The sequence below is a fragment of the Sinocyclocheilus rhinocerous genome, unplaced genomic scaffold, assembly GCF_001515625.1.
Source record: "Sinocyclocheilus rhinocerous isolate Xijiao unplaced genomic scaffold, SAMN03320098_v1.1 scaffold808, whole genome shotgun sequence".
Lineage (NCBI taxonomy): Eukaryota > Metazoa > Chordata > Actinopteri > Cypriniformes > Cyprinidae > Sinocyclocheilus > Sinocyclocheilus rhinocerous.
Window position 1 is genome coordinate 283,266 of NW_015650699.1, and position 18,138 is coordinate 301,403.

The following is an 18,138-nucleotide window of genomic DNA, read 5'->3' on the forward strand; positions in this document are numbered from 1 at the left end:
TTCCATTGTGTACGTTTTCATGAATGTTACATTGTGTTTTCTTTGTTTCTTTTTGGTTTGGCTATTCTCCTCTACCGTAGAAATACAAGATGTTTTATTGAACTTGTTCTAAGGTAACTTGTCTTAAGACAGAATATCTTATATTAATTTTGCCAAACGAGAACTTCGTGACAGTACCTTGTTTTTTCCCCCCTGTAATTCAACGGCACGTTGTCAGTTATTCATTCCTTGTAGGCTATTATTATTATTATTATTATTATTATTATACCGATTTCAATGCACAAATGTTTTTTTTACTGTTCACCAAAGAAATGGTAACACGGTAATGCATTAAACTTGTCAGCCACAAGACTATGCGATGATATTAGGCTCAAAATGATTAATAGATGCACGCACAATTATCCATGTACTGCATACATTTTATACATGTATCTTACTAACGCATTTTTTTTTTTTTTGGGAAAGCGGGTTAAGTAGCCTACAAAGCCTGGTTTACATAGGCCTAATAAATAATAGTATGTAGCATTCAAATTCAAACAGCCAACATTGTGAATATGGAAACATTTGGATTCGTGCCAAATGAGAGAGTAAGAAAGAGGATTATAGGGCCAAAACAATGGAATGCGCACATGTGAGTGGGGCTAGGGCCACCTAGTGGTTGCCGATTTTCTTTAGCTCAGCTGCGCGTGGACTGCGAGCTGTGTGTGTGTGGATTGGGTAAGGCTAAAAGGGCGGAACGAAAGTCTCAAAATTCAAATGAATCAAATAGAATCGATTCAGAAGAGAAGTGAATGAATGAATGAATGCACGCGTGTCGCCTGATGCACAAATGCACATTTTAATCGCTACATGCACAAATTGATACTTTAATACAAACTATAACATTTGTATTCACAAATATGTCTCTATTTGAACAAAATGCTGCACATTAATGTAATTCTTAACTCTGCAGACACCGGTTGAAAAGCATTTGTTTTAGTGTAGTGAGGCACATTTGCGATTTTTTCAAATCGTGTACACGTTAATGAATTGCACTGGGCCTTGTTCGTTGGTAGTTGTGTGTGTGGGGGACGTGAAATGCTGTAAACTGCGAAAATGAAGTCTCAAAATCCAAATGAACCGAACAAGATCGAGTCGAACTAGACATCAATTAATGCACGCGTGTCACCTTATCCACATATGCACAGATTCCTTTTTGCTTGAGCAATTTATGATATATTAATGCAGAACAGAACATTTTTATTCGCAAACATGTCTGTATTTGTACAAATCGCTGCACAATCATTTAATCCCGAATTCCACAGAATCAAATTGAAAGGCATTTGTTTGTGGTTAGTAAGATACATGTATAAAATTTATGCAGTTCATGGATAATTGTGCGTGCATCTATTAATCATTTTGAGTCTAATTTCATCCCATAGTTTAGGGTATATGTGACGGCAAGTTAACCTTGCTTTCTGAAATACACCCCAGGTTTGATCAAATATTTTTGTAAATCAATATAAATTACCATACATTTGTGTAATATACATTGTATATAATACATTAATGTATAGAAATATTAATGTATTAATATAAATTGTCATATTAGAAAGTTCTAAACCAAGTGATAAATATCTATTGCAATGTTTATTATGAAAGTAAACGTAATTTGGATATATTAAGGTGTCTTTACACAGCTGCTCTTGTTTAAAATAGTGTAAATGCTGCATAAAAGGCAGATTAAATTATGCCTGCTGTGACACACCTCAGCCCCAAAATATACAGTTGCAATTGCTGTATAAATGCATTTATCCCATCTATGAGCAGTCTTAAACCTTTTTTTAATTACTAGACTGAACTTCATTGCTACACTGAATATTGACATAGCTAGAATATATCAGAATTATGTTGCCAAAAAAGGACACTTCTGCCCCAGGACCGAAGTTCATTCAGTTCAAACTAGGGCTGCAACAACTAATCGATAAAATCGATTATTATCGATAATGAAAATAATCGACAACGATTCTCATTATCGATTAGTCGGGTCTGCCCACGGTGCACGTCCAACTCCAGCCGGTCGCGTCAAATTACAGCACTGAATAGCGCATTACGGACAAAATGCATCTAAAAATAGTGGAGGAAACAGAATGAGATGCTGCAGGAGAAGTACGTGATCCAAGCTGCCCAAAACTTAAGAATTCTTTATTTTAAGCTTTAACCTAACGCATTAGCGTATGGCGTAGGCTATAGGCTTGCCCTGTCCTGCGCTTTGACAGATGCATGTTCGTCCTCAGCGCAAAAACTTTCAGTTCACGGTCATATCCTTATCTGTAAATGTAACAAATTCACGCGAACACTTCCACTTTTGCAAAAAAGTCCGTTCTGATAGTAAATCTTTACTGAATGAGCGCCGGCGCGGCGGGCGCGTGGACGCGCGTCAGACAGACGGAACAACACAGTAGAGACGAGACAACGAAGTTAATAATACTCAGCGCAAAAACATTAATTGTGCTGAAATATCTGTTGTTGATATTTAAAAGGTATAAATAAGGTTTTTAAATGAGGTTTAAAAGTCAACATGTAGTGCACGTATTTTATGAGAGTAGGAACTGTAAAGGGATACAGCGTGTAATTCTGAATATAAATATCAGATGCTTCATAGTCGCCTTTTACAGGATAAAGAAATGACATGTGATCAAAGTGGACGCGTGTTCCTGCAGAACATTACTCTTACCTGTTGGTTAACATACTGAGTTTGTTTTTATTCGTCCTTATTATATTTATTATTATTTTAATTTTTAATGTAGAGATTTAAACTATATTCAAATACAGTGCTTAACAATTTAAAAAAAAAAAAAATTTATGTAAGGTTTGTGCCACTGCTGCTCTAAACTAACAGTATTGGTGATTATAATCATTTTTTAGCTTTCTGTATTGGCAAGTCCTCCAATGTGCATAAGCTCTTTAGTAACAGTAGTTGACTATTTCTATGCTATAATATAATTATTGCTGTTATCTATGAAAAAAGGCAGAAAAAAAAAATAGTCAAGCTCTCAAGATACCCAATTACAGTCAAAAAGTACCTAAGCAATGCCAGCAAGAATGCAAGCTGTTATGGAAGGCATAGGAGGACATTCTTGTTAATATGTGAATAAATACTAGCCTACTTAGTTTGATATTTGCCCAATAAATGACAATAACATTTTTAGATTTAAACAATTTTTTTGACAGATTCCTAAAATATTTGTGTTTTATCTTTATTATGTGTTTCTAATAAATTGTTAAGCACTATTTTCATAGCATTCAGTTGACACGTTTGTTTAAAGGACATTGGGCAGAATGTGGAAGTGTTTTTTGTCAAAAAAAGAAAGAAATGAGAAGATCCGATTAATCGAAAAAATAATCGGGCAACTAATCGATTATCAAAATAATCGTTAGTTGCAGCCCTAGTTCAAACACCGATCAATAACCCCATACTCACGAACACCACATTTGTCCAAAAGTAGACGCTAACCATGCACAATGTTCATATCAACCTGATAATGTCTCACTGCCCTAGCTAGACAGTTTTCTTTTGATTGTTTCCTTAGTGTTATTATAAATATAGCTCATAAAGCTTATACACAGGAGCTGTGATGAATAGCGCCCATTTATATTAAAGGAAGTACAGTACAAAGCAGTGACTTCTATATCAAGGTTTTATTAAAGGATTAGAATGTTTTTAAAAGGGCACACAACACACACTTTATCTTAAGACAAAAACCAGTAAAAAACAGCATGTGGTTCCAGGTTCATGTCACATATACAGAACATAAATGAGTGGATGTGTCTCAGCATTTGCCCTTCCTGGAGATTAATGTGTTGACTTTCTCCTCCCTATGACAAGACAGTCGAACAATTTTTCAAAAGGACACCAGTAAGAACATTCAAATGGTAGATAAACATTAAAAACTTGATTTAACTTACATATTTAACAAACACAGCATGCATTCGTTGGAGTATGTGACTCCATCAGTACCACACACAGGGTTATATTCCCGGGTACAGACGGGCAGGAAGTACTCAGAGCAGTTTGGCTGCCAACAAAAGCACACAGAATACATTAGATACATGTAGTGGTTAAATAAAGCATCAAGAATAGGTTTTAATCTTCAACGCACCTCGTTAGAGCCACCAGGGATAACAGCTCCTCTTGCCAAAGCTGTTTAGAATCATATAAAAGTGAAACACACACACACAGTTAGAGAGAGAGAGAGATAAATAACTCACCACGTTATATGAAGTGCCTGGTATGTAATTTTTGTTGCTTGAACTTTAAATTAAGGATTTAAAAAATAACGTCTTCTTTTCCCCCCCAAAACATCAGACTTTGATGTTCTTTATTGCCTATATCAGTTACAGACTCACCTGCCAAACAGAGTACCAGAACAACCCGTGCCAGCATGATTCAAATGGTAGATAACCAATTGTATACAGCGATGTGTTGACTGTGTAATCAATCACTCTCAGGTTAGTCCTTTTATTGCACTTTTGCTCCCACCCACAGAGCGGTTACACATTTACAAAGTGCGTCACTCGAATTCTACAAAGCCGAAGTCATGCTTTAAATATTCATTAAGCTGCCCGACGCTCGGTCAATATGCCTCGCTGATTGGCTGACAAGCAGACTAGTGTAAGTGGGCGGTTGTCAGCTTGTCAAATAAGAATGAAGGAAGAAGTCTGGACTAATGAATATTGATATTGTACGTAACAACGCTCACTAAGCAACGTCAGCACCGTCTAATTAATAATCATGAGAAATTATTTTGCCGTAGATTCTCAATACGCGCGCGGCACAGGTGTACAGCCTTACACTTAAAATAATTTTTATTAAATTATATTAACGATTACGTTTCGGTTGTAGTTCAGTCCGTTTTCAGTGAAAATGTACAAAAGAGAGCGACTCTTATTTTGAAAATGGACTCTTCACGGTTGCTCAGTATGTCTTTGTTTACATTCCCTGCTCAATCGCACTAAACTACTGAGATGAGTGAACTTCATTTCCAGACGGACACATAAATTTGATCTAATACCAGTAGTTATTAAAGCCAGTTTCATTACAGCAGGTGGAGGAAGCGGTACGTGACATCCATTATATCCATTAAAGAGTTCGGATACAGTTGGTTCGCTCTCTCTCTGTCACTGACTTTATGAATCTGTCTGTATATCTGTGTTGAATAGCAGCTGCATAACAAAAATAATTGTGAGTAAAGGCATATAGGAGTAACTGTTTCTGTGGCGGTTGCGTTGGCCCATTCCTTCATACTTTCATTCTTTCTTCATTCTGTTATAGGGTTATGTCAAAGATGGACCAAACAATGCGTGATAAGCTCTCACAACTGGTTGAGGAGTTGACTACCTCTGGAGAACCACAGTTAAATAAAGACAAAATGAAGGACGTGAAGAAAATATGCAAGTATGTTTAGTAGGTTCAAAAATACATGGACCAAACAGTGAGTCTTGTGAATAAATTAGGACATTCTGGCAAAGATTTCATAGAAACAGGACAACACTCTTCAAGGACATCTTTATTTGCTTAGTGAGTGTTTTTGCCCCATTAGTAAAAGGCCTTTACCTTAGAGCCCATTGAACTTTACCTTAACGTGAACTTAGCAAGAACTTGAGCTAGTAACAATTTTTTGTTTGTGCTGGCAGATGGTGAGGCAAAACAAAAAGTGATTCCGTAAATTTTGATTTCAGATGGTCGCCGTGATTTTGCCAAGTAAGACATGTTCCTGGATCAACATTACTGTCCAAAAATACAGTCTTAACCCAATCCCTACCCCTAAACCTAACCCTACCCATAATTTATTCCTAAAATCAGTGTGAAATGATAGCTGATTAACAAGGGTGAAGAAGCACCTAATCCTGATTGTAAGCCTAAAACTGACATTTCCTGAAAAGTTATCCCTCAATTCTGATTGGTTGATTGGAATGATGTTCCAGGATCAACAAGGATGTTGATCCAGGAACATGTGTACTTGGTGAAATCACGCTCACCGATTTCAGACAGCTATGCCATTATCACAGTGCAGTGTTTCATAAAACACTGGTTAGTTAAATATCATTGGTCACCAAAGCTCTTGCCACCTCTGCCCAAAGCGTGCTTATGATCTCATTATCTAGTCACCGAATGAGGAAACTGGCCTTACCCAGTGTTTATTTATCAGTGTTGTCAGTTATAAAGCCTAATCAAAGTCCATTTTGTGATTTGCCAAGTCAGCGTAAATTGCTCATGTACCTGTGTGTTTGTTTTTGTGGCCTTAGAGCAGCACTGGACATATGCCCTTACACTCCTTGTTAAGCTGGAACTCTTCTTCCTTTTCTGACCATAGAGTTTCCACTGACTACGTTGATCATTTCTACCACTTGATTATGACCCAGCTGAACCAAGAGCACGGAGAGATCCGTCTCTCTGCCTTCCAAATGATCAGTGAGATTTTCAGGCGGTCGCATCACTTCAGAGATCTTCTCATCACAAACTTTCAGGAGTTCCTGGAACTCACAGTAGAAACAGACACTGAGCAGCCGCTGCCTCCACCCAAAGAGGTGGCGAGAAAACTAAGGACACTTGCCATTCAGACTGTGCAGTCATGGCACGCCACGTATGGAGAGGCGTATAAGAAACTGTCTCTGGGATATCACTTTCTAAAGCAGATTAAAAAGGTATTTATCTGGACGTGCCTGTTCTGTGATTATGGTATTTAATGCCATCAGTCTGCACCCTGGGACACGTCACTGTTGTTATGTAATTATATAAAGACTGTTATGGAAAAGATATTGTGTTCTACCTAAATTTAGCTGTTTAATCAAAGGTGAATGAATCAAGCAGTTTATAAAAAGCTAACCTAACCCTACTATTTAGTAATTGTGTTTCATTGTATTTTCCAATATTATGTTCAAATAGATTATTATTTACATTTGGTTTTCATCCACTTGATGTTATGGGTGGCTTTATTTATGTTATTATAATTCATCATTATAATAGTGAAATGTCTCACCCTCATGTTGTTCCAAACCTGCATTCATTTCATTATCTACTGAACACAAAAAGATTATATTTTGAAGAATAAGGGTAACCAAATTGTTGCTGGTCTCTATTGACCTCCATAGTATGAAAAAAAAAAAAATAGTCAATGCAAGTCAATGGGGACCTGAAACTGTTTGGTTACCCACAAACAGATTATACATTTTTGTGTAAACTATCCCTTCAAGAAATGCATTGTGTCTTTTTTTTAGGTAGATTTTCATGATGTTGAAGCAAGAACACTGGCTGAGAGAAAAAGACAAGAGGAGAAACAGAAGAGATTGGAACGAATTTACAAAGAGAAGCTTGAAAAGGCCAAACAGGAAATGGAGGGTAAACACCTTTATTTCCACAAAATGTAACTCCATTGAAAAACACACACACAAAAACTTATCTATAGATTAGTACTTGTTATCTTTTGAACATGAAAATTAATTAACAAAATAAATGAAAATATAAAAGTAAAATCATTTTAGAAATTATCTACGCTAAAATAAAGCAATTTGATTATTCCTTGATATATTTACACACATATTTTTATTTTATATAAATGTAATTTTTATTGCCATTATATCACTTTACCTCTAAACGTTAAGGGCTAACAATGTGGCAAACAGGCCAATAATGCCACAGCACTCTTTACAATGCAAAGGAACATAACAATCATGGAGCCATATGAGTGCAAGTGCACTATTGGCTCGTTTTCCGAAATTTTGTCAAATTATTTTACTGAATAATCAACAAAAATAAGTGGAACTACTTAATCTACAATAAAGAACTCAGTTGCCAGTGACACCATAACATTGACACAACTGCGTTGCCGTGTTTATATTTCCACACATTCTTGAGAGGACTTCTTCTGATTTCAGTGAGTAAACATTACCCATCCAATCTCTGTTTTTATATCTGAAGTCAGCCTACAGTATACAGCAGAATTTCTACACAGTATTTCGATCTTGGAATGACTGCTTATTGAAAGTGGGAGTGAGCTATGTTCATCTTTAATTACAGTTCTCTATACTTCTTCTTAATTATAGTATCGAACATCAGATCAGCTGATGTACAAGGCACCAACAGTACATATATTATAAATACCACATATTATAAATACCAATGTGTTCATTCTAGAAACACATCATCTGCAGTTTATTATTACAGGCTCGTATTATAGCTAATAATCCTAGATATAATGGAGTATACAGTAGGCACACCTATCTCAGCGATATCTGAATAGCTTATCCTGTGCAAATTGTCAATAATCACTACTGACGTCCACAGTAATCAGTACTTCACAGACATTATGTCCTGAAAACTTATCTTGTCTGACTGATACCTTCAAGATATCATCTTTTAGTCATTGACGCCCTGTTTGCATACGCAATGTGGCTACACCTGCTGATTTTACAGTCCCTTCAGCAATCCAGTCATTTGTATGTAGAAATCACCGGGTGGAACTAATTATACAGGTGCATCTCAGAAAATTAGAATATCATGAAAAAGTTCATTTTTTTGTGTAACTTATTTCAAAAAGTGAAACTTTAATATATTCTAGATTCATTACATGTAAAGTAAAACGTTTCAAGTGTTTTTGTTTTAATTTTGATGATTAGAACCTACAGTTCATAAAAGTCAAAAATCCAGTATCTCAAAATATTAGAATATTTACATTTGGCCGTTAAAATGCAAAAATATAAAATATTTAAACAATGTTCATGTAAAGCGTGTGTAAATGTGAAATTCCTTTATTGCTGTAAGGGTACGTATAAAGTATTTTCAGTTTTTTACATCATGTTTAAGATTTCACAGCTTCACCAAGAATCAACATTTCCTGAGGAACTGTGTTAAGCAAATACTTTATATGCTGGTTAAACACTGAGGGACAGCTCCCAGGACATGCTGTAAATTAAATGAACAATATCCTGGAATAGGTAATCTTAGATATAACACTGTAAAAAAAAAAAAAAAATCAACAGCCTAAATATTTACTCAAATAAATTTCATTTTAATTCATAACATCTTGACTACAAAAGCCTTGTCAAAAGTGATTAATGACTTGCTAGAGTATTCTTTTAGACTTGGGAAAAGTAAAAGGTGGCAATACATTTACAGGATGGGGGTGAAGTAGTATAGTTGTAGTTTTTTACAATCACTTTGGCGCTGATATCAGAACATTGATGTCATTTTTCAAAACACTTGACAGAACTCAGTGATCAAAATGCAAATTTTTCAAAACTCTTTTTTCGATTGCTTGGATACAATACATATAAATATAAGTTCATTTAGTTGAACTAAAATCACCTCTTCAAAATGACACAACATCAAAGTATTGCCATTTCACAACGAAATTCACACATTACATCTGAGATGTCATTACACTGATCTAACAATTGAAGCAACTGCTCAAAAAGGTAAGTAACTGTTGCATTACTTTTAATGCGTATTTTTATGAAAACTGATGAACAGTGTTCCATGTTTAGATCCAGTTACCATGAAACAATTGGAATACATTATCTATGGTGATGATATCTCATCATCGCTCTTTTCCTGGTCTCATGTACCACTTTCCATACCATGTTTTTAGATTTGACAATGCAGGCCCTTGTAATAAAAACCTGTTATGAAAATTTCTGATTTAATTTCTTCGTATTGATGATTGGAAAAAAAAAAAACTGTAAATATCTAGAAAACACAAATAGCATTTAGCAATCTTGTTTAAAAAAGAGTGACAAGTTCTTGTTCAAGTCTTGTTGTTTAAAAATGTCATTAAGTGCCATTAATCCTTAGTTAAAGATAAGAAAAAAAGTGTGCCCATCCATTTCTATCCACGCTTAAATGCTTGTTTTGATCTCTTTCATTAAGAAACGACGACTGAGATTGAGGAAACCTTGACTGAGATGAACAACTGCATGAAACTGCTTGCAACCGATGACTTAAACCTGTTTAATGAGGAAGCAGCAGTTGCTAAAACCTCTGTGGGAGCCGAGAACATATCTGACCAACCCTGCTGCAGTAAAGACCTGAGCAATGAGCAGAACGGAAAGATGACCGAGAAGACAAATGATGAAGGGCAAACAGACAAGTCTAGTGACGAGAGTGACACAGAGGAAGTTCCTGATGAGGACGCGTTTCTCCGCAGCACTGGTTTAATGTCTTATAGATATCAGCTGGAGCTCAATGTGTCTACAGGTGTATCTGACTGATCGTGTTCACAGCTATTCTCATGATACGTGTGCTCTGTCATGTCATAGCATTGCATGGAATTTGGAGTTCAAATCAATTTTTTTTGTGAATAACCGTTTGAATCATGTCTGCAGATTTAAAATTGAGGGAGACGGAAGAGAATGAGGCATTAGTAAACACTGTGAGGGATCTCCATAGACTCATCACAACCAGACACCTGCCTCTGGTGCAGTCCTGGATCCAGGTAAACCCTTTGACCTCTGAAAGGAATCATTCATTCCCAAATGAGAAACCTGTCATTAATTATTCAAAAGGAGATGTTTAGCAAAACGTCCAAGCTGCTCTTTTTCACAAAACTTTTTTATTTTTTTTGCTTTTTTTATTTTTATTTAATAACATTTAATTAAAAAAATTGGCAAGTTAAAGGGATAGTTCACCCAAAACTGAAAATTTCCCCATCATTTACTCACCCTTAAGCCCTCGACTGAATGGGTGTGGAGATTTTGAAGCAAAATAAAGTGTATCATAAAAAGTACTCCACATGGCTCCGGGGGTTAATAAAGTCCTTCTGAAGTGAATCCATGCATTTGTGTAAGAAACATATCTGTATTTAATGTGGGTTCAATTGTGGCATATATGCATTCATTGGATTTGTCTTTCATACATCTGAATGTTATGTTTATTTGAATAAAGTTAATGTGTGATTTTTGAATGTCAGGTCTTTACGAAGGTGGGTGTTGAGGAAGAACTGATGAGGAGAGCCACTGAGTTAAAGAAATCACTGGAGTATGCCTTGAGAAATCACGAGTTTCTTCATATAGACTACAAAAACAGAGAAAGAAGAGTGGTGAGTTTGTTTTTTTAGACGGATATAGGCCTACACTTTTTTTGCTCTGATTTTGAGGGCTAAGTGCATTAAACAGCAAGAAGAGTACTACACTCTCACATCCTGTCGTTTCTATTTTAGTTGAGTGCTTCCTATATTTGAAGCATCTGTTGTGTGGTGAAAGTGACAATGTGCCTTGAGTTGACTGACAGCTGTTTTTATTTTTGACGTGCTGCATGGCTGTTCCACACAGTTTATTGTTCATCCATTTTAAAAGGATTTTACAATGCCAAATGGGACCCTGGAGCACAAAACCAGTCTTAAGTCGCTGGGGTATATTTTTAGCAATAGCCAAAAAAAACATTGTATGGGTCAAAATTATCGATTTTTCTTTTATGCCAAAAATCATTAGGATATTAAGTAAAGATCATGTTCCATGAAGATATTTTGTAAATTTCCTACCGTAAATATATCAAAACTTAATTTTTGATTAGTAATATGCATTGCTAAGAACTTCATTTGGACAACTTTAAAGATGATTTTCTCAATATTTAGATTTTTTTGCACCCTCAGATTCCAGATTTTCAAATAGGTGTATCTCGGCCAAATATTGTCCTATCCTAACTGTGACACATGATACATCAATGGAAAGCTTATTTATTCAGCTTTCAGATCATATATAAATCTCAATTTAAAAAAAATTGACCCTTATGACTGGTTTTGTGGCCCAGGGTCACAAATATCATGTGTGAAATTGTTTTGTGAATTCTATTTAATATATTTAACTTTTCACAGTTACATCAAAGCCAGATCATAATGTTTCTGGTCTGTTTAAATCATATTTTGCATTTAACGATATGTTTAAATAACGATAATTATTATTAATATATAATATTAATAATTATAATATAATACATTTATATATCAATGAATTTCCATTGATTGAATGGTTATTCGTATGTTTCACCATTGTTGAAATCATCCAGCTTACAACTGATTTTTCTGTGTTGAGTGAGTATTCTAAGATAGAGTATACTGTATGCATACTTACAGTATGTACTGCTGTAAGCAGTAGGGTAATGATCACAGTAATTGAGCAGTGCAAAATGCAAATTATATCTGGAATAACTTCAGTAATGCATTATCCACAGTGGAGGGCGCTCTTTCCTCACACATTAGATACTGGAATCTTGTCAAATAGTGCACTGGAAAGTGTTTGCTTGTCAAAAGATGTCCACGTGTAACACATGACGACGGTATTGAGAATATTTGTGTAGTGTGCACATTTTTAGATTACACTGTGTCTTATATGGTCAAACTCTGAAGATGCGCATTTTTGCATTGATACTGGGAGATTTGCTACGGGGAGGCACGGCTCATGTGCTAATGGAGATTTGCGCACTCTAGGGTGGAATGGGACACAGCAAGCAGTTAGGAGACACTTCATTATGACACATGTTATCCATTTTTAACTGGGTGAAAAGAACAGACAGGGTAGAGAGAAAGGAGGGGTGTGACATTGACAAAGCACTTGACTGCACGCCAGAGAGGTTTATCACTCTCAGTGACGATTTTCAATACAAAAAGTCAGTGCGTTGTGATAAAGCAACAACTAAAAGGCCTTTATCATAATTAGTTTTTCCTTTTCCCCCTAAAAGCATTCCATTACTTTATTCCCTGTGCCATTGCTATGACATGGGTGGAATTGCTTTCAGCTTAAACTCCTACTGATTGAGGAACAGAAAAAGGTGTAAAATTACTACTAATTATAATTTTTCTGTGTGCCTTTATCATATGATAATGAGTTTTAGATTTAAAAAAAATTAAGATTTAAAAATTGAATGCAAACCCCCAATAGCTTGGAAATGCAAATATAGCATAAGGAAAATTAATTACTAAAGTATACCTAGATACCAAAATATCAGTTATTTGTATAAATAGCACACCATATTTTTCCTCGTGTAAGATTCCACTTGTGTGAATTTGTGACTTTGGTCTGAGGTTTCTTATACACAAAATATGTAACAGAACAACATTTATAGGGCCAGGAGAGAATATACATTATTTACTGTGATAAGGCAACTTAATGGTTTGGCCTGAAGGAGCAATAATTGAGAGCAATAATATCTATTTAGTTTTTTTTTCTTTGGCAAACAAACGATAAATATGGTTATCTAAGTCCCATATACTAGGGCTGCACAATTAATCTAATTTCTAATCGCAATTACAATTACGGATGCCACAATTACATAATCGTTCAAAGCAGCAATTAATCGTTCAAAGTCCACTTATGTTATTCTGCACGCTTAAGATGTTTTTTTTTTTCTCTACATGTTATCTTAAGGGTTTTTCCATTGTTTTAATTTTAGTTTTAGTATAACATTATAAACTTCTGTTCACCACACTCATCTTCTATAGCGTTCAGCTCAGAGGACTGGGATGGCCAGAGCAGAAGCTTGGTTTTGGTGTGCAACCCATCTTGAGTGAATTTTTTAGTTACATCTGACCAGAGAAGCCAGTCCCATTTGAAGTTCCAGTCGTGTCTGACAACTGAATATGCTGGGGATTGTTTTTGGATGAGAGCATTTTCTTTTCTTGATTTTTTTTTTCTTGAAACCCTCCCAAACAACATGAGGTGATGTAGGTGCTGTTAGATTTTTTATTTTTAAGGTTTTCTGACCCTGAGACTCAACTATTTTCTGCAATTCTCCAGCTGTGGTCCTTGGAGAGTCTTTAGCCACTCAAACTCTCCTCCTCACCGTGCATTAGGACGATATAGATCAGTGTTTCCCAACCGGGGTGCCGTGGCAGCAGGGAGCAGAGCAGGGGTGCCGTGTAAAAAATCCTTTTTTAATATTTTTAAATTGCTAAAATGTTCAAAAAAGCATCTATTAAACTCGGTGTGAACTTGAGGAGAACTGACTTTGTATATCCAATAAAAATTACTTTAACAGCCGCTAGTTAAAAGACATTGAAGCTGATGATGATCTGACGATCATGCAGCATTTGAGATGACACTTGCTTAGATGTGCTGAATTTAATGCAATGACAGCCGTGCATTTAACTCTGAATTAAGTGATCAGATTCATTTTGGGGGTCACTAGCTTACAGTGTGTTCTTCTACATTCAATATTGGTCAATATTTGTTTTCAGCAGAAGAAACCATTGAATTAATAAATGTACACTGAAAACCATTTACTGTAGGATTTGCTTTTTAAATAATTTGCAATATAATTAATTAGTAAATAATAATAATTAGTAGATTTTAACAAATAATTTCAAAGAAATGGCAAGTAACACAAAGTTTGAAATTTTGAAGTAGAAAGACTGAAATAGTATTTTCTTAGTATCATACTTAAGTAATCTTTTTTAATTTACGTTTTATTTACAGCATTTTTGATAGTGTACCTATTCAATAAATAAAGAAATAAAAATTAAAGTATGAATAGGGTGAATTCGGGTAAATTCAGTTCTATTGTGAATTCGGGCAAATTCTATGAATTTGGGGAAATTGGGACACTTTTGCCATTGAGATGAATGGGAAAAAATGTCCCAATTATCCTGAAATAACCCTGTGTGTGTGTGTATGTATGTATATGTGTGTAAGAGAGCTTTCAAATTGAGATATGACCGTAAACTTCACGGGAGTCTCTCTCCAGGCTGCCTAGAACATGTTCTCGTGACAAAGTGCATTTCATTCTGTTCTGCGGTCAGCTAGCCTGCTAGTCCATACACCTGAGTTATTGGTTTGCCGTAATAATTTGCAAGACCTTCCCCGTAAGAGAGGAGATTAGCATATAAATAGCAGATGCACAGAGGACCATCACAGCTGAGTACATTTAATTTTTGGTTTATAAGATTGAATGGGTTTTTAAACGCATAGCCATCAAACTTGGCCAAAGACAAATGAAGTGTAGGGCTCAGTTGTCCGAGGCTACCTCCTCAGCTCATTTTTTAAAAGGATAACAGACCTGCTTAAGGAGTGTGCCTGGCTGACGCTTCCCTGGGCACAAAGTAATTGAGATTGCTTACAGAGTTAATTAGACCGTACAAAATATATTGGAGGGCGCGAGGAGCACTGCTGGAATGTGTTTTTCCCCATAAGTGGGGGACATTTAACCGGAAACTCATTATCTTATCCTCTCAGGGTAGAGTCCAGGGGCCACTGCATGGTCAATAGAGTTCACTGCGAATGTCTGCCAGTAGTCCACTCATGGGAGCACATCGTTTAAATATTCAACGTCATTCTCATATATCCACGTCTGCTGATGAGACAAATCAAGGAGGTTAGAGGCCGTGTTGTTTTAGTATCATTGAGATACTATTATAGTTTTTATTAATATTTGGAATTAGTTTTTTTTTATATTTATATTTATATATTCCATTTCAATTTAAATGTTATGCACAGTTTTAGTAATTATGTTGCGTGTTTTTGTCATTGTTTTTTCTTTTAAAATATGCCTACATATTTTTTATTAAAAATAAAATTGTTTTAATTTTATTTTAGTACGTTTCCTTGGAAAATAGCTGAAATAAAATAATTATTTTTAAATATATCTTTTATGTTATGTCAGTTAACGTTTATTTTATTTTTACGTTTTTTTTTTTTTTTTACGGTATTAGATTTAATTATAATATCCCTGGTTAGAGGGGCAATATCTCAGCATTTACATTTAGATTTCTAACAACTCGTTATTAACTCATATGGTTGATTATACATTTTTAAACTTATTATAAACTTTATAAAAAACTGTAGAAAATACAGTAGCACAAAATTAAGCATTTTTTTTATTAGATTATAATTACTAATACTCATTTAATAAAATATTCAGTTATTCAGTCATGTTTAATAGTAGATTATTTTATTATTATAATTTAATAAATTGCATAATTTAAATGTTTATACTAAATTATATGACTTAGAAATTAATCGAATATAAATGTTTGTTTTACATTTACATTTAGTCATTTAGCAGACGCTTTTATCCAAAGCGACTTACAAATGAGGACAACAGAAGCAGTCAAAACTAACAAAAGAGCAACAATATATAAGTGCAAATGACAAGTCTCGGTTAGCCTAACGCAGTACACGTAGCAAGGAATATTAATATAAAATTATATATAATAAATATAATATATAAGTTATATATTTATGTTTTACATTATTTATGATTATTACCTAATTGGACTCTTTTCAAATGATAGTTCAACTTTTCAATCATTAAGCTGATATTGTATCATGAAAAATACAAATTATGTAGAGAATCTGATTCTTTTATAATTTCCTGGAAACTTTCCTAGGCTACTTTACATTGTCAGGAGTTTTGTTTTCCTTGAGACAGCTGGAGGTGGGCTTCACATGCCAGCAACACCTGCGTCAGCAAAAAGCCTTGCTATGGAGTCTCATTCTCAGTATCCACACACTCCAGTCGAAGAATTATAATACTGTCTTTACAAGTTGACAGTGCTGATTTTATCACAACAGACTTAAAGTGATTGAAACGTTTTTGGTTTGCAGTGTCTATTGTGCAAGTATTTTTAACTGCACTTTAATCTATCAAGGTAACGGCATTTGATTAAATAAAGACAAGATGAATAAACAATCTGTTCTGCAGCTGGTGGCAACAAGGCATAAAAAAGTCTAGGTGAGCTTGAAATTATGTTTAAAGTTTGTAATTAGTTGCAGATTGCAGAATGACTGCTCAATGTTTCAATTTAAATAGAATGTTCCCTCCCTTTTTTAAAGTGGTAATGGATTTTTCTGTTTCTCTGTTTCCCAAGTGGACTTTGTCGGCTATTAGTGTTGTTTACATGTGTTAAATACTATAAAAATGTGAAAGTAACTAATTAAACTCAAGTACAGACCAGGGGCGAAGCCAGAAATGTTTAAGTGGGTGGGCCTGTACATAAAACAAAGTGTAAACAGCATTGCCAACAGAAAATACAGCACAAAGGTTCAAAACAGAAAATATCAAAACAACCCATATATATAACTCTGAAAAAACAAACAATAAAATGCCTATTGTCTGTCTAGTATAATGACAGTATAAACATTATTTGAGTTATTGTTTGGAAAAATGTCTATAGTTGCCTATAACACTTTACAATAAGCTTTTATTTGTTACATTAACATGTACCAACAAAATAGTTCTACACAATACTTCTAATGCATTGATTAACATTAATGTTAATTTAACATTTGCTAATACATTATTAAAATTAAAAGTTGTATCTGTTGACATTAGTACCTGACCTAACACAAAATAACAATGAACAGTTGTATTTTTATTAACTAATGTTAACAAAGATTAATAAATATTGTAACTAAATGTACTGCTCATTGTTAATGTAAGTTAATGCTTTAATTAACTTTAACTAAAGTAAGTTTATTGTAAAATACTACCTCAGTCTGAGACAACAGGGATTTGGGTTAAGCTCATCTCATAATCAAGTGTGTCTGTCAGTTTGCGTTCAAAGGAGACCGTGCAAATATGCAGTTGTTGTGGAGAACAGTGTCTAGCACAATGTTTATGTGTTTCTCTCTACAAAAGACACACAAATTTAGCTGATCAAACACTGTACCTATGCTAATATGATGTTTCAGACATGCTTGGCTAGTTTCTAATCTATAAATCTATCACCCGCAGGTGGTTAGGTTTCAATTGTATGTCCGGATTCATCGCTAAGACTTAGTTTCCAATATATACTTTTTAAAAAATTGACTGATTGATATTTGTTTTACTATTTTCAAATTCAACTCCACAAACGCACGCATCTTACGATTATGTCCTTACGTTGTAAACTAGGGATGCACCGATACCACTTTTTCCAGCACTCGCCCTCGATACTTTTATTTTTGGTACTTGCCGATACCGATGCCGATACCGATATTTTTATTGCATTTGTAAATTTTTTAAATATTGGGTACAGAAACCAAAAGGGTATGTATAACGTTAGTTGGTTAACTTCATTTATCAAATAGATACAGTCAAACCAAAATTTATCATAACATCATGGGTGGAACTAACAGAAATAAGATGAATCATCATTTTGACAAGCCTATGGTATGAAACAATAGGAAGAG

General features: G+C 34.7%; 2 protein-coding genes across 4 annotated transcripts in view; one reads left to right on the forward strand and one right to left on the reverse strand.

Moving 5' to 3' along the window:
- Positions 1-3,662: 3,662 nt before the first annotated feature.
- LOC107712312 (trypsin inhibitor ClTI-1-like) lies at positions 3,663-4,551 on the reverse strand. The gene is made up of 4 exons (XM_016517534.1): positions 4,390-4,551; positions 4,143-4,183; positions 3,949-4,058; positions 3,663-3,858 (listed from the first exon to the last, which is right to left on the reverse strand). Exons 1-4 carry the CDS (start codon positions 4,424-4,426, stop codon positions 3,813-3,815), a joined length of 234 nt encoding a protein of 77 aa, XP_016373020.1. The 5' UTR covers positions 4,427-4,551; the 3' UTR covers positions 3,663-3,812.
- Positions 4,552-4,778: 227 nt separating this feature from the next.
- Positions 4,779-18,138, forward strand: part of uvssa (UV-stimulated scaffold protein A) — a 32,124-nt gene continuing 18,764 nt past the window's right edge. The window contains exons 1-7 of one of the 3 annotated variants that reach the window (XM_016517533.1): positions 4,779-5,099; positions 5,315-5,437; positions 6,289-6,687; positions 7,261-7,381; positions 9,908-10,234; positions 10,363-10,472; positions 10,947-11,075. In XM_016517533.1, the coding sequence (XP_016373019.1) occupies positions 5,432-5,437; positions 6,289-6,687; positions 7,261-7,381; positions 9,908-10,234; positions 10,363-10,472; positions 10,947-11,075 (1,092 nt within the window). In that variant the 5' untranslated portion in view covers positions 4,779-5,099; positions 5,315-5,431. Of the gene's footprint in view, positions 5,100-5,127; positions 5,225-5,314; positions 5,438-6,288; positions 6,688-7,260; positions 7,382-9,907; positions 10,235-10,362; positions 10,473-10,946; positions 11,076-18,138 lie in introns of those variants that run through there. The other 2 variants (XM_016517531.1, XM_016517532.1) reach the window with 2 other exon arrangements.